The following is a 21,422-nucleotide window of genomic DNA, read 5'->3' as shown; positions in this document are numbered from 1 at the left end:
AACCAATGACGCTATTGGAAAATGAGCTGGGAGTTTCCTGGCCATTGTTCCTCTATCAACTAATGTGAAAAAGCAGATTAACCAATCATTCATTGTGGGGCCTTGTTGGCTCATAAATCGCTGAATTTAAAAGTAATTTATTTAATGTGAAGCACTTTGCGATATTTTGATGCTGTGGTAAGTTATTATGTAAGTGCAAGCATTACATTAATGTTAGATAATGGAAGACAACTTGAAACTGACGATTCCACTTGTCATTGTATTTTGTGCTTTAATACTGGTGGTTAGAGGCAGCCTTTTATATCGGTGTTGGTTTAGTTCAGATTCAGGAGACAAGCATCCACCATAAACTTGCTCCTGAATCCCACCTCCCACTGCTAAATCCCACCTCCCTTGTCTTAGAGCAGCCTTGTAGGCCCATGAATAACTGGGTCTTTTGTGTTTGTAGGGATCAGGGAGCAAGATTTAGCAAAGCAGATTCACGGGCCTTGATCTCCTGGAATCTGAACTAAATCAGCATAGATATAAAATAGCTTAGGGGATAATACCACTGATATCTGGGGCTAAGGAACCTACATAAGGGAAGGGTAGAAAATGAATACTAATATAAAGTCTGGAGTGATAGTCCATGTCTAATAATCCATCATCGGATCCCTTTCCCACCACCTATTTTTAAGGAACATTAAACAGGAACAAGAGTAGGCCATTTAGCCCCTCATGCTTGTTCCAGCATTCACTTAGATCATCTGTACCTCAACTCCATTTACCCACCTTGGCTCCATAGCCCTTGGCACCCTTACCTAACAAAAATCTTATCAATCTCTGTCTTGAAAATTTCAATTGACTCCCAGCATCCACAGCCTTTTGGGGGAGAGAATTCCACATTTCCACTACACTCCATTTGAATCAGTGCTCCCTGATTTCACTTCTGAATGGCATAGCTCTAATTTTAAGATTGTGCTCCATTGTTCTGGATTGCCCCACCAGAGGAAATAGCTTCTCTATCTTTTATCGAATCCATTTATCATTTTAAACACCTCAATTAGATCACCCCTCAACCTTGGGGCCTTGTTGGCTCATAAATCGCTGAATTTAAAAGTAATTTATTTAATGTGAAGCACTTTGCGATATTTTGATGCTGTGGTAAGGTATTATGTAAGTGCAAGCATTTCATTTCTGTTAGATAATGGAAGATTATCACAGTCAAGGAAATACAAATCAAATTTCTGCAACCTGTTCTCATAACTTAACCCCTTAAACCCTGGTATCATTCAGGTGAATTTGTGCTGCACGTCCTACAAGGCCATTGTATTCTTCCTGAGGTGCGGTACCCAAAACTAAATGTAGTACTCCAGATGTGGTCTGACAAGCACAAGTTCCTTCCCTTTGTATTACAACCCCCTTGAGATAATGACCAAAATTCATTAGCCTTTTTGTATCTGGACACCCAAAACCCTTTGCTCTTCCATAGTTAGATTTGTTCTTCTTGGATCCAAAGTGGATGACCTCACACTTTACCCATGTTGAACTCGATCTGCTGCAGCTTTACCCACTCACATAATCAGTCTACGTCCTTTTGTAACTTTTTTCCAGGTGAGGCAGGGGAAGAAGAGAAAGGGAGTGGTAGGGGGGAATGTGGGCCCATTTGTAACTTCCTGCTCTCAGCTACACAACTTATTGTGCCTCCTAACATAGTATCACCTGCAAACCTACAGTGCTCAATCCCTTCATACATACATTGATGTATATGGTGAGAAGCTGAGGCCCCAATACAGATAGATCCCTGGGGAACACCACTTGTCACATTCTGCCAATCAGTGTACATTCCCTTTCATAGAATCATAGAAAGTTACGGCATAGGAGGAGGCCATTTGGTCCATCGTGTCCATGCCGGCCAAAAAAGAGCTATCCAGCTTAATCCCACTCTCCAGCTCTTGGCCCGTAGCCCTGTAGGTTACGGCACTTCAAGGGCCCATCCAAGTACTTTTTAAATGAGCTGACGGTTTCTGCCTCTACCACCCTTTCAGGCAGTGAGTTTCAGATCCCCACCACCCTCTGGGTGAAAAAAATTCTCATCGGTTCCCCTCTAATCCTGCAACCAATTACTTTAAATCTATGCCCCCTGGTCACTATGCCCCCTCTGCTAAGGGAAATAGGTCTTCCCTATCCACTCTATCTATGCCCCTCATAATTTTATACACCTCAATTAACTCTCCCCTCAGCCTCCTTTGTTCCAAAGAAAACAACCCCAGCCTATCCAATCTTTTCTCATAGCTAAAATTCTCCAGTCCTGGCAACATCCTCGTAAATTTCCTCTGTACCCTCTCCAGTGCAATCACATCCTTCCTGTAATGTGGTGAACAGAACTGTACGCAGTACTCAAGCTGTGGCCTAACTAGTGTTTTATACTGTTCTAGCATAAACTCCCGGCTCTATATTCTATGCTTTGGCTAATAAAGGAAAGTATCCTGTATGCCACCTTAGCTACCTGTCCTGCTACCTTCAGGGATCTGTGGACATGCACTCCAAGGACCCTTTGTTCCTGTACACCGCTCAGTATCCTCCCATTTATTGTGTACTCCCTTGCCTTGTTTGCCCTCCCCAAATGCATTACCTCACACTTCCCTGGATTGAATTCCATTTGCCACTTTTCTGCCCACCTGACCAGTCCATTGATATCTTCCTACCACGCAGCCAATTTTTGTATCATCTGCAAACTTCTTGATCATGCCCCCTACATTCAAGTCCAAATCATTAATATATACCACAAAAAGCAAGGAACCTAGTACTGAGCCCTGTGGCTATCCCTACTCTCTGTCTCCCACCTCCCAACCAATAACTAACCCATGTCATAAGGTTATCTTCAGTTCCTTGCGCGATCATTTTTGCAAATAATCCCTTGTGCGGAACCTTATCAAATGCCTTCAGGAAGTCCATATAGACAACGTCCATTACCATTCCCCTATCCAACTTGTTAGTGACCTCCTCAGAAAATTCAACTAGATTAGTCAGATATGACCTACTCTTCACAAATCCATGCTGACATTTTGATCAGCTCATACTTGTTCAAATACTCTGTCCTTGATGATAGATTACAGTAATTCCCCACAATTGGCGTTTAACTGACAGGTCAGTAGCTTCCTGGTTTCTCTCTCCTGTCTTAAATAACAGAGCGACATGTGCAATTTTCTAATCCAAAAGTGCAATTCTCAAATCTAAAGAGCTTTGGAAAATTATGACTGACGCATCTGCAATTTCCCCACCTGTTTCTTTTAATACCAAAGGGTGGAAGCCATCAGGCCCCAGAGATTTGTGTCTCTTAAGTCCCATTATTTTCTTCCATTACTATTTTTTACTTATTAAATCCATTCAGTTCCTCCCCATGAGTTATTTGAAGGTTCCCTTATCGTGCTGATATTTTGTTCTTGTCTTCTACTATGAAAACAGATACAAAATACTAATTTAACAAGTCTGCCATTTCCCTATTATCCATTACAGTCTCATCTGCATCTGTCTTTAATGGGCCCATATTCCCCCATACCACTCTCTTTCTCTTCTTCCCCCTACCTCACCTGGAAAAAAATGAAGCAGTGTCGTTACTATCTCTACAACCCACAACCTCCTTTGTAACGGATATTCATCCAGTTCCTTTTTGAAGGTGCCAGTTGACCCTGCATGAGCCAGCTTCTTTGGGAGCCTGTGCCATGTCCACTGTCCTGTGGGTAGGGGTGAGAATTCTTTCTAATCTTTAACCTTGTACAAGGCTTGTTAATGTTGCACGATGTGGTTTTTGTATTGATTAGGAACTCTTGCTAGTTCCAAATCAAATGAGAACAAAATGTTTATTGCTTTTATGCACCGGAGTTTTGCTCTTCCAAATGGTTGTGTTGTGTTCCCCACAGTGCGAGATGGCATTTCCCCGGGTGAAGCCTGCCCCTGATGAAACTACTTTGAGTGAGGCCTTATTAAAGCGGAATCAGGATCTGTCCCCTAGCCCAGCTGAACAGGTAAGAGCAGAAGTACACAGGCACGCTGATAGACCCCTTATAGCTGCAGGTAAACCTTTTAGATAGTTTGGATCAGGCCTTTTAAAGCTCAGTTTCCCCCAGAAATTAACAAGTTACTTGGTGCCCCCCAGATTGCTTTCTCCCGGAGGTACTGAGTACATGGATGTGTACGAGCCCACTGGCTGTTGTCCAGTGTTTCATGCTTCATACGTGTGCCGAAACAGTGTGCTGGCAGGCAATTGGACTGTGGATGGCATTAAAACTGAGCCTGATTCCATCCTCACCTGACTTGTGCCTTTTCCAACCGGAATCACCGGATAATGACCAGAAGTGATAACCCTGGATAGTTTCTCTTCTTTCTTCCCCCCCCCCCCCCCCCCCCATCTCCCCCCACCCCCCCCAAACTTGTAATTCTACTGCTAACTGCAGAAACTAGCTGATTCAGCACGGATCAGAAATATAACCTTTTGGTTCCTAGAGAAGGTAACTTAGACTCTCTTCTCCCTGAATGGAGTTAGCTCCTCTAACAGCACAGCCTAGTTTGGGAACTCTCACACGGGGCTGCAGAGATGGACCTCTGTCCTACCATGTTGACATAACGCACTGGAACACTGACTCTCCTGAAGCTGCTCTTTAGGTTGACTCCTAAAGCTTAATTATGAAATCCAAGGGTGGGAGGTGTCTCTTTTCGGCATGGTTTTCAAGCTAAACAGCCTCACTAAGTACATGCAACCCTCAGTACCAGCATCGGGCACAATGTGCACTTGGGTAGATCACTAACAGAAAGTAAATGACACTGTGTTGGTGTTCAAGAGCCACACAGTTGGTATTGCATTCTTCTGGGGTTGGGTGGCTCCAGATTGGCTTCCTGGTTGTTCTGAAGTTGTCACTCCCATTACGATTAATGGAGCAGCCCTGGGGCTCAAGGGGCTTCTTGCTGGTGTGGCCAGGAAGCAGGAAGTCTGGCTCTTTTTGAAGTCATATATTTTTATACAAACACTTTAAATAGACCTGCAGAGTGGCTCTACTAATAGATATTGCTGTTTTCCAGGCTTCTATCCTCTCCTTGGTTACGAAGATTAACAATGTGATCGATAATCTGATTGTGGCCCCAGGCAACTTTGAAGTGGTAAGTACTGGTCTCAGTTCAGTAATCAATATCTCTTCTGACTACAAATTCCTGTGGAGTAGCCTGTGACACTATGCAGTAATGTTTCTCCAACATGGTTTCTGTGGGGTTTAAGTGTTAACATTCAAAATAAAAACTAAAAAATAAAAGGAAAAGGGGAGTAATTACTCAATTGGAACTCTAGACTGTCTTTTGCAGCCATAGATTGCGTATACATACTGATTCCTTGCTCCTGTTTCAGTTTCAACCTTTCTTTGTCAGCTGAGGGGGTGGAGAGTGTGGTGTGAATCCGTACTTCCTGGTCATTTTCCTGTTCTACACCTGGCGTGCGATTTTTCTCCCATGTTCATAGTTTGGGATGTGTAATACCATCCAATGCCACTAAGTAGCACAGTTGCTTGCACTTCATAAAAGGTGTCCACTCCCCAGACTGATCCGCAGCCACCTGCCAAAATTAATCACTCACCCTGTCTATGTTTCTGCAGTGGGTTATCCAGCTGTACACAATGTGTCTATGTGTGAGTGCCTTGTCTTGTTTCTAAACTTTTACATTCTCCCTTGGCCTCACTGGGGAGAGGGGGTGAAGGCAGATTGCTGTTAATTACAATTCTGTGTAATTATTCTTGAGTGGAATGCACCATCTGCAGCTAATAGACAGACAATCTGCTCCCAGCCTCCTCCTAGGGCTGCTATGAATGCAGGTCCATAACTATAGACTATTGTGTGACCAGGTCATTTTTCTCTGCTGAACCTGTATGGTATTTGGGAGGGGTCATTGGTGTTTTTTTTTTCCCCACCACTGTATAGCTCCTGCATTGGTCAGTTTTTTTCTGAAAGGGCCCTGATAAGATTCCCTCATTTTAAAATCTCCTACAGCTCCTCTGGTGGCTCAACGGTAAAGTCTCTTGTGTCGTACTGACATGCAGATCCTGTGTTTGACACTATGGCAGCTGATCTTAACCAGAGTACTACAATTGTGTGCAGCACCCCTGCGTTAGGCAAGAGAATCTGCTGTAAAATGCGAGTTTGTGGATTTTGGATGCGGGCAGATTTGGACTTGTGATGCACTCCACAGTTACCTGGGCTACTGACCCTCACTGTCAAGATTCATATCTGAGAATGACTTAGTCTCCCCATGGAATTTGCACCCAGTTAGGAATGGGTGGAGTGTGGGGGGGCGGTTGGTGGGGGTGCGATGGAGAGAGATCTGCTGTATCGTGCCGAGCCGCTTTGTGTCCTTATTTTGCCAGGGCCCAATTTTAAATCTATTTTGTCTTCTTATCCTCCGTCCCCAAAAGCAAATCGAGGAAGTGCGTCAGGTTGGCTCGTACAAGAAGGGGACTATGATGACCGGTCATAACGTCGCTGACCTTGTTGTTATCCTGAAGATCTTACCGACCTGTGAGTACTGTAAACAAACCAAGGGAGTGTTTCAGTCACACCATTCTAATGCAGTTGTATTAAATATATAACACTTCAAACCTTCAGGACTGAAGGTTATGCTGTCAAAGTACTCGATTTGATGCTGTTCTAAAGTCACAGTAATACAATGTTGTATCTTCTAACCCAGAAGTCTGATCAATTTTCTTGAAATTCTAGTATGCCTTGCTTGCTGATGTGGTTCTGTCACCCAACCCTCGGGTTTTGTTCCAATAATGCCATGTGTCGGTTGCACTCTGGTTATAGGGAGTGACTTCCTTGCCAGTGTGACTGCGTCGTATTTGAAGGCTCAGTCTATGTGGAAACAGCTATTTAGAAAACAGCAAGGGCACAAAATATTTTAACAGCAAATCCCTAATACACACTTATCCAATTCAACATGCAGTGATGTTATCTTAGCCACAGTCAGGGACAAGAAAAAACCTTTAAGCCTTTGAGGCCAATGCATCTGTTGTCTGTTACATTAACTCTCCTGTTGTGACATCTCATTATATTTACAATAATCCCAGTGTTTTTGCCACCATGACCTTGCTAGCAGCTTATTTCAAAAGTTAATTGCTCTTTGGGTAAATTTCTCCTTGTGATCTGTTGTGAATTTACTTTCTGTTTATGTCCTCTGGATCTATTCTTAATCCACTTTTCAGTAGTCCACATTTACCGTATATCTATCTACAACATGTAACATTTTGTACACCTCGCAATTCCCCCAACCATCTTCCTGGATTGTAAACTTTCAGTTACTCTAATCTTGCCCTGTGGCTTATCCATTCACACTTGAGATCAGACTTGTTGCTGTTCATTGCTCCCTCTAATGCAACTACATCTTTTTACCAAAAACAGACACTCAACAAAAGAAAAAGTGCAGGAAGTACTGGAAATACCCAGCAAATTCATCAGCACTTGAGAAAATAAAACAGATTAACATTCCGGGCATAGACCCATTGTCAGGTGCTCTTCATCACTTCTGATTTTGGATCGTGCACATCATTGCTCAGAGCGTAACATACACTTCAACCTCCACTCCACTCCAAACTCACCCTCAGGCATCTTGTCATTATATTTTCTTTCTTTGCCCTCAGTGGAAGCTGTTGCTGCTCTGGGTAACAAAGTGGTGGAGACTCTCCGGACCCAGGAACCCTCTGAAAGTAAGAGCTTGCTTGATTGTTTGCAAGTGTTTGTTTAGACATTAGAAGGTCCTCCTTTCTGCATTTGATTTTTCTAGCCATGACTGGGTTATATTTGGGGTAAGGATATTACATGTTGTGGCTAACCCACCCTTGCTACAGTTAGAAACACTGTGTGGATGATGGAAACTAGTGGATTTGCCTGCACCTTTGCCCGTGGAAAGTCAGGACAAAGCAAATTTTCCCTGGAGTGCATTTGTGATGCTGTAGGTATAGTTACCGTCATCTGCAGTTCCTGGAGCTCATGAAGCTCCAACGTCTGGTAGAAGTATGCAGCTGCAGACATGGCTGCCTCATACAATAGCAATGCCCAAATAAAGAGTACACTAACATATTGAATATATTATAATTGGATTTGTAAAATGTCTTCAGTTAACCGGGTTAGCACACAATTCTTTTATCTGGGATGTGGAAGCCCAGTAAGAAACAGTCCTGTGAACCCTGTCCAGATACATGAAAGAGTCCTTACTGCCAGCAGTAAAGGTCCTACATGAATGAGTTTGGACCAGTCACAACTGAGTTCCTAGTGGGCATAGTCTTCAGAGCAAAACTGCCCTCTGTCCAGAGGTAATAGCCAACCTTGCTATTAAGCCGCATATTTAGTGCTACCGGTGGCAGCACAAGTTCTGTGCACCACTCCACTGAGCACCTGACCTCACCTTATGCTGCTGAAGTTCCTCCGATGGCCTGGTAGATAAAGGCATCACCGAAAGAAAAATTGATCTCGATACCATTGGATAGGAAGATGAAAATTGAGCCAGGGTTCCAGCGTCTGATCACTGTCTAGTCACCTCTGCTGGAAAAGTCTGGTGTTTGGGTGAAGGCCCTTACACTTGAATAACCTCCCAATACTCAGTGCCTGGGCTTGCACCTGATGAATGGTCACTTGTTTGGGGTATTGGAGGGAGTTTGGAACCTCTGCAACCGTATCCAAGTGTTTTCAGGGTACGAAGGAGGAAAATGGGGCGGGGAGTGAAATTGCTGCTTGGATATATATGTGAGCTCTGTTATATAATAAAGTTCACGAGCCAGGAAGGAGGCATTCTCAGGGAGACTGTGATAAGTGAGGTGTTGCAAAAGTCAATGGCTTTATGTGTTACTTCATCAAAACTTACTGGACTAACTGTTCTTCACTTGCTTCCAGTTCTCACCATGATCACCAACGAAACTGGCTTTGAGATCAGCTCACCTGACGCCACTGTCAAAATCCTCATCACCACTGTCCCACCCAACCTACGCAAGCTTGACCCAGAGCTCCATTGTAAGTATTTTCACATTATCCGAACGTTGACAAAGTTTCAGCCTTTTGTTTAGCTTGTACAGTGCTACCCACTTCCCAAAATGTAGAGTGAGCCCTGAAACAACTTGGCTGTCTGTCAGGGTGGAAATTGTCATAATAGTCATAAGAACATAAGAAATAGGAGCAGGAGTAGGCCACATGGCCCCTCGAGCCTGCTGTGCCATTTAATAAGATCATGCCTGATCTTCGACCTCAGCTCCACTTTCCCGCCCAATCCCCATATCCCTTGATTCCCTTACAGTCCAAAAATCTATCGATCTCAGTCTTGAATATACTCAACAACTGACCATCCATAGCCCTCTGGGGGTCGAGAATTTCAAAGATTCCCAACCTTCAGAGTGAGTCCAGGATCAATTACAACCCGACCAATGCATTATTGTGAAGATTTTGAGTTTTTCTGTTTCTGTTCATGCTGCAGTTCCCCTCCCTGCCATTCTCTTTTTCACTCTGCCATTCCCCTCCCTGCTGTTTCAAATGTTGAAGTGCTAGGCCTCGCTCCTCTGGAGCACGGCTCATTGGACTGTACTGGAACTCTTAACGTCCCGCTGTGTTTCCTGACAGTCCATTGGTGTTTCCTGCTACTGATGGTCACCTCTACAACATGTCAGTTTACATCACGGCTCTTGCAGCTTTACATTGGCCCTTCCTGCAGGTTCCATACCTGGGGCCTGATGCAGTTCTCATTCGTGACCAGGCTGCCTCCATTGATTTATTCGTAACGGGATTGATAATGGCACTAGTACCTCTTTCGCATCTATGAAGATCAAGAAATGTTAATTCAATGGAATCATAGTCGGGTGCAATTATCACTGGCGAGTGCAGTTAGCTTTTCAACTGTGGAGGGTATCACAGTTGATTCTGATCCCGTACTTGTCCAATGTTCACACGTACTCACTCCAGCAGAGTGTCACTGGATAACAATTGAGCAGGAGCCATGGATGCTACTCACCCTCCCCAGCCCAAGATTGTTCCAATTGCTGCCCCCACTGAGGCACGAATCAAACCCAGGACCCTCTGGTCTGTATGGCTTAATCCTGTACCCACTGAAACACTGGGGTAGCTTTTCAAATTAAATATTAAAAGTTTGAATTCCGTTGCGTTTTTTTAAACAAAAAAGAAATGGTCAGTCCCACGGCTGAAATTTAAAATGGGCACAACATGACCACATTTGCTTAGCAGCATAACATCGGAGAAATTACAGGATAGAACGGGGCACTTCGGCTCATCGGGTCTGTGCTGGTGCTAGAATTGAATTTCTACTTCATTTCCATTTCCCTACCTTTTCGAATACTTGCCCAATTCATTTTTAAATTGCAAAGCTAATTATTTATCGTTATTTGTTTTCAACACGGTAATCCAGGATATCAAACAGCTGTGTATTGTGTTGACACTAGGAGAGCGAGCATCTGAATCTCCCCGCTGACTATCATGACACCGGTTCATTTGGCTGGTTCCTTCTCTTGCTTCTCTCTCGGATGCCTTTGCTGCTAATATCGTTCCTTTCCTTTCCAGTGGACATCAAAGTCCTGCAGAGTGCTTTGGCAGCAATCCGTCACGCTCGTTGGTTTGAGGAGAACTCCTCTCAATCCACGTAAGTCATTACCTGTTCCTCCCCCTAGGGAAAACCTGTCATGCTAATTTAATCCACTATTCTACACTCCACATTCTTAAAACTGCAGTGGTGCTAATGATGTGAGTTTGTATAACCTACTACAATCAACAGGCTTTTAAAACCCAAGCTTGGTGTTGTCTAACCACTATTATAAAATCAGTCTTCTTGTGAATTTTGTGCTCATTGAGAGATGTTAGCGGCACAGAATGGAACCCTTTCCATTTCATGCACCCAGTATCAGCATCAAGTGTCCCCAAGTCGGGTACAGCACGGGTTAAATACAGAATAAAGTACCTTGCACCACCCTATCAAACACTCCCAGGACAGGTACAGCACGGGTTAGATACACGGTAAAGCTCCCTCTACACTGTCCCATTAAACACTCCCAGGGCAGGTACAGAATAAAGTTCCCTGCATTGCCCCATCAGCATGGGTTAGAGACAAGTTCTTGTGACTGTTCTGTGCCTCAGCACCCACTACCATATCAGTCTGACATTTTCTTATTCCTCCCCAATTGGTGCCCCACCTGCAATTAGATAATGCAGCCTAGACCAGGAGTTGAAACTGGGATGTATTTCCCACTGTTGTTCTTATAAGAATGCACATGGTGAATGCGGGAAACTGGGATTGAGTAATTGATGTTGTGACTCACTGTTTCTTGTTCCAAGTCCCTGCTCATCCTTGGCAACCAAATAATTTGGCAAACATCAACATGATCTCTTTCATTGTATCATGAGGTGTCTTTTCAGTAGGTTGTTATTGGGAGCGTTGAAGTGTTAAACTGGATGGGTTTGTGTTTAAATCTAAATGTCAGTGGAGACTGATATCACTTCAGAGGGAAGATGTAGTTCAGTTCCAGATTTAGAAAAGCATTCCTTGTACAAAGAATGCCTGCGTTCAATTACAGTAATTGTGAATTTTCTCTGCTCATGTGCGAATGTACATGGATAAAGCACGGACATCCAAACCATGGCCTATAGGTCAAGTCTGGACTCGGGCCCTCAAACCCCATGCAACTCAACTCTTTTTATTTTGCTTATGTTGCGCACAGGTTTATCCTGTTTGAATTTCATAGCCCAGGCAGTTTGGAAAGGGCTGTTCCTAGCACTGTTGTCTCATTGATGAATAAATCCTAAATCAGAGACCAAGATTGTTGTTATCTGCAGCATGGGATGTATGTACAAGTTAATGGGAATATTTGATTTAAACTATGGAGCCCTGAGGTTGCTACACAACTAAGTTGTTTGCAAAGGTGACTAAAGTAGTGGACAGGGGAATGTCAATGGATGTTATTTATATGGACTTTCAGAAGGCATTTGATAAAATCCCACATAAGAGACTGTTAGCTAAGATAGAAGCCCATGGAATCGAGGGAAAAGTACGAACTTAGTTAGGAAGTTGGCTGAACGAAAGGGGCCAGAGAGAAGGGATAATGGGAAGGTACTCACATTGGCAGGAAGTGACTAGTGGAGTCCTGCAGGGATCTGTCTTGGGGCCTCATTTATTCACAATATTTATTAACGACTTAGATGAAGGCATAGAAAGTCTCATCTAAGTTTGCCGATGACACAAAGATGTGTGGATGAAAATATAAAATTACAAAGGGATATTGATAGATTAGATGAATGGGCAAAACTGTGGCAAATGGAATTCAGTGTAGACAAATGTGAGGTCATCCACTTTGGATCAAAAAAGGATAGAACAGGGTACTTTCTAAATGGTAAAAAGTTAAAAACAGTGGATGTGCAAAGGGACTTAGGGGTTCAGGTACATAGATCATTGAAGTGTCATGAACAGGTGCAGAAAATAATCAAGAAGGCTAATGGAATGCTGGCCTTTATATGTAGAGGACTGGAGTACAAGGGGGCAGAAGTTATGCTGCAGCTATACAAAACCCTGGTTAGACCGCACCTGGAGTACTGTGAGCAATTCTGGGCACCGCACCTTCGGAAGGACATATTGGCCTTGGAGGGAGTGCAGCGTAGGTTTTTTTTTTAATTCATTCATGGGATGTGGGTGTCACTGGCAAGGCCGGCATTTATTGCCCATCCCTAATTGCTAGAATGATACCTGGACTTCAAGGGTTAAGTAACGAGGAGAGATTACACAAATTGGGGTTGTATTCTCTAGAGTTTCGAAGGTTAAGGGGTGATCTGATCGAAGTTTATAAGATATTAAGGGGAACAGATAGGGTGGATAGGGAGAAACTATTTCCGCTGGTTGGGGATTCTAGGAGTAGGGGCCACAGTCTAAAAATTAGAGCCAGACCTTTCAGGAGCGAGATTAGAAAACATTTCTACACACAAAGGGCGGTAGAAGTTTGGAACTCTCTTCCGCAAACGGCAATTGATACTAGCTCAATTGCTAAATTTAAATCTGAGATAGATAGCTTTTTGGCAACTTAAGGGATATGGGCCAAAGGCAGGTATATGGAGTTAGATCACAGATCAGCCATGATCTTATCAAATGGCGGAGCAGGCACGAGGGGCTGAATGACCTACTCCTGTTCCTATGTTCCTAAAGACAAAGGGCTTGGACACTGCTGTACTAACCTCTTTCATATTCTTTTCTCAGAGTTAAAGTGCTGATACGGCTGATGAAGGACTTGAGGTGTCGCTTCCCTGGATTCGAGCCCTTGACGCCTTGGATCATCGATCTTCTGGTACGTGTACAGTGACAGCAACTCCAGTCGTACGTTTGTCTTGCCGTAAGAACATTAAGCCTGCGACAGCTCAGCAAGTTAATCCAGTGAGGCGCTGAGCCATGCAAACTGGGATAGTCACAGTTTAGTTCTGGATTTGTGCTGAGTTAACTGATTGCAGCCAGTATGGGGCTGCAGTTTGCCTGAACACCCTTAGATTAGGGAGGGGGAAAATGGCCAGCATTTCTGCTCCTGATTGTCATCCAATAAACCTGCTGGAGACTCTGTGAGTGTGCGTGCGCTGGATGAGGGTAGGCTTATGAATAGTCTCTCTGCACTCCCTGTTTAGGCCCGCACTTGAATGGCAGTTGCCCATTGACTGGAACCAATGTGAATTAAGCTTTCGGGGTGGTGGGGGGGTTGGCAAGAAAGTGGGTGTGAAGAATACTGGTTTGTTTTTAAATGTAGTTTTTGTTTCTAAAATGGTAATGAAGTGATACAAAATCACTCTGCACTCATCGATTCTGTTGTACCTGCCTCCCTGAACAACGCCATTTAACTCCTATAGTCGCCTGTCAAAAAATAACCCGTCAGCACATCGGTGAAATAATGATTTTCTTCTGCGCCATTTCCTAAGGCACGATTTTGCTCAGGTATAACTTGTTTTGTTGGGGCTTTTGTTTTCCTGCAGGTTGTAGGAGTGGAGAGTCATGCAGTATGTGTGCGTGGGAGTGTGATTTGGTTTCTAAAGAGGAAGAATTTTTCTCATTGAACAACATTTTCCACCCATCAGTCCTTTGAATTGCTTCATTTCAGGTTATAGGGAGAAGAATGATGTGTAAGGTGGCTTTTTCCTCCTCCTCCCTCCACCACTTACGGGAGGTGCTGCATTGAGCGAGTACAGCCCCACTGGTGCCCATCGCCTTCCAGTACCTCGCCCAAGTAACCATCTTCATGTGGGAGTTTAGACAGTGAGTGTCACCAGGCTTTTTGACTGTGGGAAACATGATAGCATCAGCTTCGGTCCTCTCCCCACATGCACTTTCAAGCAGAATTGTCAGGTGGCCATTCAGCCCATCGGGCCATTGCGTGTGCTGGATCTCTAACTGGAGCTGTCCATTCTAATCCCATTTTCTTGCCCATTTTAATTTATACACATCCCTTTCAAATATGTATTCAGTTCCCTTTTACTTAATGATATAGTCTCTGGCTCAATTGCCATTCATGCTAAAAGAATCCATGTTGTAATAGCCCTCTTTTTTAAAAAAAACTCTTCTAATTTTCCCCATTTATTCTTCCAGTGATGATTCTGAATCTATGTCCTCTTTACCAATTTGCAATCTCAAAAACTTCCATCATTTTAAAACTTTCATTAGAACCCCCCCTCTCTGCTGTGTATTTCAGTAGAAAAAAGCCTCCATAACTATAACCCCATTCCTGATATCATTTTAATGAATCTTTGCTGTACCCCTTGGCTCTAATATTCTTCCTATGATGTGGTGCCCAGGAGTTCATGCAGTACTCAAAGTTTGGCCTAACTAACGTCTGTACAAATTCAACGTCACTTCTTTACTTTTACATTCAATGCTTCGACCTATAAAATCCAGAATCCAATTTGCCTTTTTAAGGCCTTTTCTACCTGCAGTGCCACATTTAAAGCTTTGTGTATCTGCACCCCTAGATCTCTCTGCCCTTCACTTTCAAAAGTCTTACCAGTTAGACTATACTTCCTTTCACTGTTCTTTTTCCTAAAATGCATTTTTCACATTTTTCTCATTGAACAATATTTTCCACCCATCAGTCCTTTGACACAATTCCCATTTCCAAACATTTTTGGAAATTTATTGTCAGTGCCTCTGCTATCTCTTCCCCTGGCTCCTTCAGTATTCTGGGCCTGCTAAATTTTGTGTTTTTAATCCTCTTTACTTTTGTGACTCAGCTCCATGCTGGACATTGCATTTACAAACTGAGCTGTCAGGAGTAGCTGATGTAAACTCAATTATAAAGGACTTGGGGTTTAAATCTCGTCTTTTGCACTTTTCCACTTGTGAACGTGTGTTTGGTGAGTATTTCCCTGTAGGGTTTGAGAGCCATCTTGTGACATCCTTGTGGCTTGAGACGGAGCAGAGAGTCTGGCTGCCCATCCCCTCGAGCTGAAGGTGGCACAGGTAGATCTGAAGAGGAGAGGAAGAAAGCTGTTTACGAGAAATATTTTAGGGAACTAGGAAGTTTCGCTTGGAGTTGACTCTTTCCTTGAATTCTCCCGCAGGGACACTCTGCTGTAATGAACAATCCATCCAGACAGCCACTGGCACTCAATGTCGGCTTCAGGTACGTGTAATACTGCAGAGGCGGGGGTTAGGGGTAAGCAGGAGCAGGTGAAAATAAAATGTGTGGGTGCCCTTCTGGGGTCCTGTCCCTGTGTACTGAGTTCCACAGGGGTTGAATGCTGATGGGATAAAATTCTCGGAGAAGAGCGGGATTGTGATGGAATGGCATTTTTAGCGAAGGGTAGGATGCTGAAGGAGTGAAGTGGAGATGGGGGGAGATTGGGGAGGGGGAGAGTGTTTCTTCACTTACCGGTGGCTGGAATCTGCTTGAATTGCGCCAGTCTGAGAGACCTTTCTGCTTGAGACATTGATTATTTTGGTGTGGGGAGAAACCGGGCAAAATATTTGACTCTTTGGTTCATTACAGACGCTGCCTACAGCTCCTTGCAGCCGGGTTGTTCCTGCCTGGATCGGTGGGAATTACGGATCCCTGTGAAAGTGGAAATTTCCGAGTGCATACTGTGATGACACTTGAGCAACAGGTAAGGATCTTCCTTTGACCTTCCTTCTCCTGAGGATACTGACTCTGGCACATTTCCCAAGTTCTTAATTTGTGTCAGAGCCTGTTGAATCTTGAGGTGCATCATAGTCTGGCGGATTGGACTAGGCCCAACGTCCCCTGTGGTTGAATATCCTGCTAATGCTCATTGTTTAGGATTACCCACGAAGGATGGCCTTTGAACGATATATCAGAGGCTCACTGGCATCTGTGGTGCCAAATCCCAGCAAGGGTTCAACACCTTCAGAAGGGTAGAAAAGTGTTAAAATCCACCGCAGTTCCCTGCAGTAGGCTGAATATTAGAGAAGAACTTCTTTGTATTCAGAGAGGAATCTGTCTAGCAGAAGTATACAAGATCTTCCATCCTTTAAATCAATCATGCAAGAATTTTCAGAAAGAGGCAAAGACCATTAGGCCCAGCACTTGTAATGTTCTTTCTAACCGAGTTTCTGACTTCACCACATCTAGTGTGTGGAGGAAATCTTTTGACCCCTCATCCTTCTCTCAAGAAATGCATCCAGTTGTATTCTGAACCCATTTAGTGTCTGCTTCATGGGTTCTCCCTGGTAACTGCTTGGCTTCTCTCCTCACTTCCTCATTTTTAGACATGTGCCCTCTGATGTTTGAATCAACTTCACTCTTGTAGCCAAGCCAGGGTGTCAGCCTACTTGACTAAGTGGTAGCACACTCATCACTGAGCTGGACGTCATCAGTTCAAACCCCACTCCAGAAACATGAGCACATAACCTAGGCTGACACTACAGTGCAGTACTTTATTTGCAGAAGAGAGTAGTGTATTTCTGGTGTCCTGGCCAACATTTATCCCTTAAAACAACGTCACTAAAAACAGATTATCTAGTCATTTATCTCATTGCTGTTTGTGGGACCTTTCTGTGTGCAAATTGACTGCTATATTTCCCAACAACAGTAACTACATTTCAAAAAAGTACTTCATTGGCTGTCAAGCACTTTGGGGCATCCTGAGCTCATAAAAGGTGCGATACAAATTCACGTTCTTTGGTTCTTTCTTTCCATTTTCCTCTCTGAATAACAGAGTTGAATGCACTTAAAGACTTGTTCCTCTCATTCTAGGACATGGTGTGTTTCACAGCGCAGACTCTGGTCCGCATCCTTTCGCACGGAGGGTACAGGAAAATCCTGGGACTAGAAGGAGACGCCAGCAGTAAGTCCGATCCACAGTCCTATTTTGTGCCATGCCCTCTTTCCCCCACTCCAACGTTGTTTTCCAGGAACGTGATGCGTTTCTCCACAAAACCTCTGCCCTTTGAGAAACTGGAATAACTGACCGCTTAAGTAAATGCATTTCCTGCTGTGGTACTGAACCACACCAGTTAAAAGATGCCAGCTTCAATTCCTAAGCCTATGATGGGTTCGCTAATCTCAGCCGGGGAGGTGATAACTGGTCTCCTCACCTTTAGTCAGCTGGGCCTCCTGCTCCTGATCAGTGACCAGAGCATGTGTGTGGGCATTAGGTGAAGACTGGATCGGGCTTGGTTGTGATGTCTCCGTGGTCAGTTGAGCACCTCTGCTCGTGAAGAATGACCACTTGGCACCAAGGGCCGGGGGGGGGTTGCGAGGAACTGCAGGAGTCAGTGCCTTCAGGGGGAGGAGAGGAGAAAATCTCTAGTACTTCATCTGTCACTTGGCCTCCCTGTCGCAAATGTCAGCAGAATGCAGTGGGAGGTTAATTCCTTTCTAATTTTTTAGATAAGTCGCTGAGGGTAGCAGTCAAGCTGCTTAAACGAGCTGTTATGTTGTGCACATTCAGCACACAGCAGGCAGGCCTGATCTCAGTGGACCTGTGCTTTGTCTGATATGCTGATTTATGCAGGAACATGCAAATATTTTGGATTCTTGTGAATTTCGAGTAACAGCAGTAAATTCCATTGGGTCCCCAGTTTATATCTGCCTCCTATGGACGCCAGTGATAGTGATCTAGTTTTCTGGTTTCAAGATTTTAACTGAGGCTTTAAATATTTAGATTTGAATATTTTTAAATAACACATGGCTGCTGTCAGGGTTTGGTGCACAGAAATCCCCCCCCCCCCCCCCCCCCCACAAGTGCCGACTGGTTCAAATCTATGGCATGTGGTACTTTACCTAAATGGCTAATCTTCATGTGTGAATATAGATGGCCAGCGTCACAAGGCTATTCGGGTAGAGGTGAGGGGAGTAGGTACAGTCTAGGCTATTCAGGTAGAGGTGAGGGGAGTAGGTACAGTCTAGGCTATTCAGGTAGAGGTGAGGGGAGTAGGTACAGTCTAGGCTATTCAGGTAGAGGTGAGGGGAGTAGGTACAGTCTAGGCTATTCAGGTAGAGGTGAGGGGAGTGGGTACAGTCTAGCTGGCAGCCACGTGCTCATTCCAGCATGAGGCGCTGAGCAGTAATCAGCAATGGGCTCTTGGCTGACATTTTTTTCACACTCTCTGGCACTGAGGCCAATTGTAGGCTTCGTGCTGCGTAATTTGTCCGAGGCCTTAGGACCTCCCTGGTCAAAACAGCTCATTTACCCGCAGTGGAAACCCGTTTATACATATTCTCACAAAGTTGCAAATTAAAGCATCAGAGGATATGATTGTAGAGAAGAGGAACAAGGCTGATCCCAGGTGTGAAGGGGGTGAGCCATGAGGCAAGAGTGGAGAAGCTCGTGTTCTACCATCTAGTGAGAAGAAGGTTAAAGTGGGGGGGAGGGGGGAACCTCATGGAGGTATATTAAATGGTATACAGATAAAGATCAGCCCTGAGTATTACTTCAGGGTCAGTCGAGCGAGTAGGACAAATAACATAAATTAGTATCAAATACATCTGAAACATCTTGGAACAATATCTTTACTCCGAGGCTAATTAAACGTTTGAAACAGTCTCCCAGGAGAGGATGCGGAGTCGGGGTGTAATTAGATGCTCGGCTGGGTTAATTGTAGCACAGGAGGTTTGAGCTTGCATACTGTTCCCTTGTCCATAGCCTGGACTGATGTTCCCAGCAGCGATTGCTACCATGAGTGTGTCCCGTTCAGTGGTTGGGGCTTTGACGCTTTTCCCGCACATGCTGGGGGATTAATCTGTGTGACGGTGCCCCTGACGCGTTGAAATAGTGATCACTTGCTTTGCTTGCCAGGCCTAGCTGTGGAAATGTCCACTTGGGATGGAGTGATAGTGACGCCCTCAGAGAAAGCCTACGAGAAGCCGCCTGAGAAGAAGGAGGGAGAGGAGGAGGCCACAGAAGGAGCAGAGGAGGAGGAAGAGAACATGGAGACCACGGAGTGAAGGACTCCAGTGACAGTATTTAGTGGTATGTGTAATCCCACTTTCAATCTCTGATCCACTCAGTTTTGTCACCGGCATTATTTAGTGTGTTGGCACCATCTTGCTGAAACATCGCTTCAATTTATCCTCTTAAACAGCCCCCAACCCCAGTGACAGACCTGTACCCACCAGTAAGTCACTCCTATATTATACAGCTCGAAATGCTCGCTCTGGGTACAGAGCTAAGCTTGGAATGTCAAATCCTGTAATTGTACTGCTGGCTGTTTTCACGGTTGAAGTGGACGAAGTTCCACTATTGTACTGTAGCGCTATCCTTGTGACAACGCTGCCACTTTTAAACTCAAATGTGCCAAATTCCTCTGTGATCATTGGTGAGGAAAGGCGTTAATGGATGATGTTTAAAATGGCCATGTTACTGTTTCAGTTTTTATCTAAACATCTTATCCGTCTTTTGGATGAGACGTTAAACGTCTGTCCTCTCGGGTAGACATAAAAGATCCCATAGCACTATTGGAAGAAGAGCTGGGGAGTTTTTCCCCGGTGTCCTGGCCAATATTTATCTCTCCACCAACATCACTAAAAACAGATTATTTGGTCATCATCACGTTGCTGTTTGTGGGAGCTTGCTGAGTGCAAATTGGCTGCCACGTTTCCTATGTTACAACAGTGACTACACTTCAAGAAGTACGTCATTGGCTGTAAAGCGCTTTGGGACGTTTTGAGGTTGTGAAAGGCGCTGCATAAACGTGTGTCTTTTTTTCTTTCTAAATCTGGGATGGGACTAGTAGGGGTGCAGTAATAGTCGATAAGTTTGAGATGTTGCACAGAGCAGCTGAGTTTAACTTGTAGCTTTTCAAATGGGGGTGGAGGTCAATGGGGATTTTAGTGGCCCCTGAGATTGTGGTATTTCTGTCCATCTGTGATCTAGCTTAAGAATTTTCTTTCTCTTGTATTTGCTGACTTCCCGCATGTTATTTCTGTTGGTTGGTAGGTATATCTATTCTTTTATAGAAAAGAAAACTTTGAGCACATAACCTAGGTTGCCGCCTCAGTGCAGTACTGAGGGAGTGCTGCGTTGTCAGAGGTGCCGTCCTTCAGATCAAACATTAAACCAAGCCTCCATCCGCCCGTTCAGGTGGACGTTAACAGATCCCATAGCGCTATTTGAAGAGCGGAGAATTCGCCCAGTGATCTGGGTCAACTGTCTTCCCTCAACCAGCACCACCAAAATCAAATTAGTTGGTCCTTAATCTCATTATTGTTTGTGGGATCATGCTGTGTGGAAAAAGGTGCCTCATTTGCCTCTACAAGCCTCTGCACTTCAAAATAATTCACTGTATGTGAAGCACTTTGTGTCATCTGAGAGCCATGATAAGGTGCGGTGTACGTACAAGGTCTTTGTTTACCAAGTGCTGGTTTCTTCTGCTGGATAAGATTAGTTTCTGTTGACCATTATCTCAGCCTGTGACTCCTCAAAGCTGTACTCGGGGATCGATCCTCCCCACCAACACGGTGAATCTGGATTTAAAATAAAAGTTTTTCTTTTTCCCCTTTTTGCTCCTCCCCCTCTTTTTCAGGTCAGTGCCCTGGGACTGAGCATCATTCAGACAACAGACTTCAGCCTTACCGCTGGACCAAACTGCAGTCTGCCACCTTGAACTTTTTGTTATCTTTTGCCCTGTTGATTGTGTTCTTTTTGTAGTTGATTCAAATTGCAATAAAGTTTTTTATTTCCATTTTCTGATCCGTTGATGAAAGGAAATGTCGACTGGTTTCTGTAATGGTTTTTTGACTTGCACTGGATCTCTGCGCCTTGACACATTAAAGTTCTTGCCTGGTATACTTGTGGTTAGACTGAGAATATCAGTAATGTATACACTTTTAAAAACCATGCCTCACTGAGTATATAATTTCTTCTTCCAACTCCTGAGCTTTGAAAGGTTGGCCAGCCTAATGCTACAGAACACCAGATACCCTGGAGTGAGTTACAGGCTG

The 21,422-nt window shown here is 44.2% G+C and overlaps 1 protein-coding gene across 2 annotated transcripts in view; it reads left to right on the top strand.

Moving 5' to 3' along the window:
* Window positions 1-21,163, top strand: part of ilf2 (interleukin enhancer binding factor 2) — a 31,285-nt gene extending 10,122 nt beyond the window's left edge. For both annotated transcript variants that reach the window (XM_067975865.1, XM_067975866.1), the window contains 12 exons: window positions 3,903-4,007; window positions 5,059-5,136; window positions 6,435-6,537; window positions 7,656-7,721; window positions 8,905-9,021; window positions 10,573-10,651; window positions 13,247-13,334; window positions 15,583-15,644; window positions 16,011-16,125; window positions 17,235-17,325; window positions 19,279-19,452; window positions 21,005-21,163. In XM_067975865.1, coding sequence (XP_067831966.1) covers window positions 3,903-4,007; window positions 5,059-5,136; window positions 6,435-6,537; window positions 7,656-7,721; window positions 8,905-9,021; window positions 10,573-10,651; window positions 13,247-13,334; window positions 15,583-15,644; window positions 16,011-16,125; window positions 17,235-17,325; window positions 19,279-19,427 — 1,053 coding nt within the window. In that variant the 3' untranslated portion in view covers window positions 19,428-19,452; window positions 21,005-21,163. The remainder of the gene's footprint in view (window positions 1-3,902; window positions 4,008-5,058; window positions 5,137-6,434; window positions 6,538-7,655; window positions 7,722-8,904; window positions 9,022-10,572; window positions 10,652-13,246; window positions 13,335-15,582; window positions 15,645-16,010; window positions 16,126-17,234; window positions 17,326-19,278; window positions 19,453-21,004) is intronic.
* Window positions 21,164-21,422: the final 259 nt, after the last annotated feature.

The sequence above is a fragment of the Heptranchias perlo genome, chromosome 44, assembly GCF_035084215.1.
Source record: "Heptranchias perlo isolate sHepPer1 chromosome 44, sHepPer1.hap1, whole genome shotgun sequence".
Taxonomy (NCBI): domain Eukaryota; kingdom Metazoa; phylum Chordata; class Chondrichthyes; order Hexanchiformes; family Hexanchidae; genus Heptranchias; species Heptranchias perlo.
The sequence above is the reverse complement of the archived record's forward strand: the minus strand, read 5'-3'. Positions and strand labels throughout refer to the sequence as shown.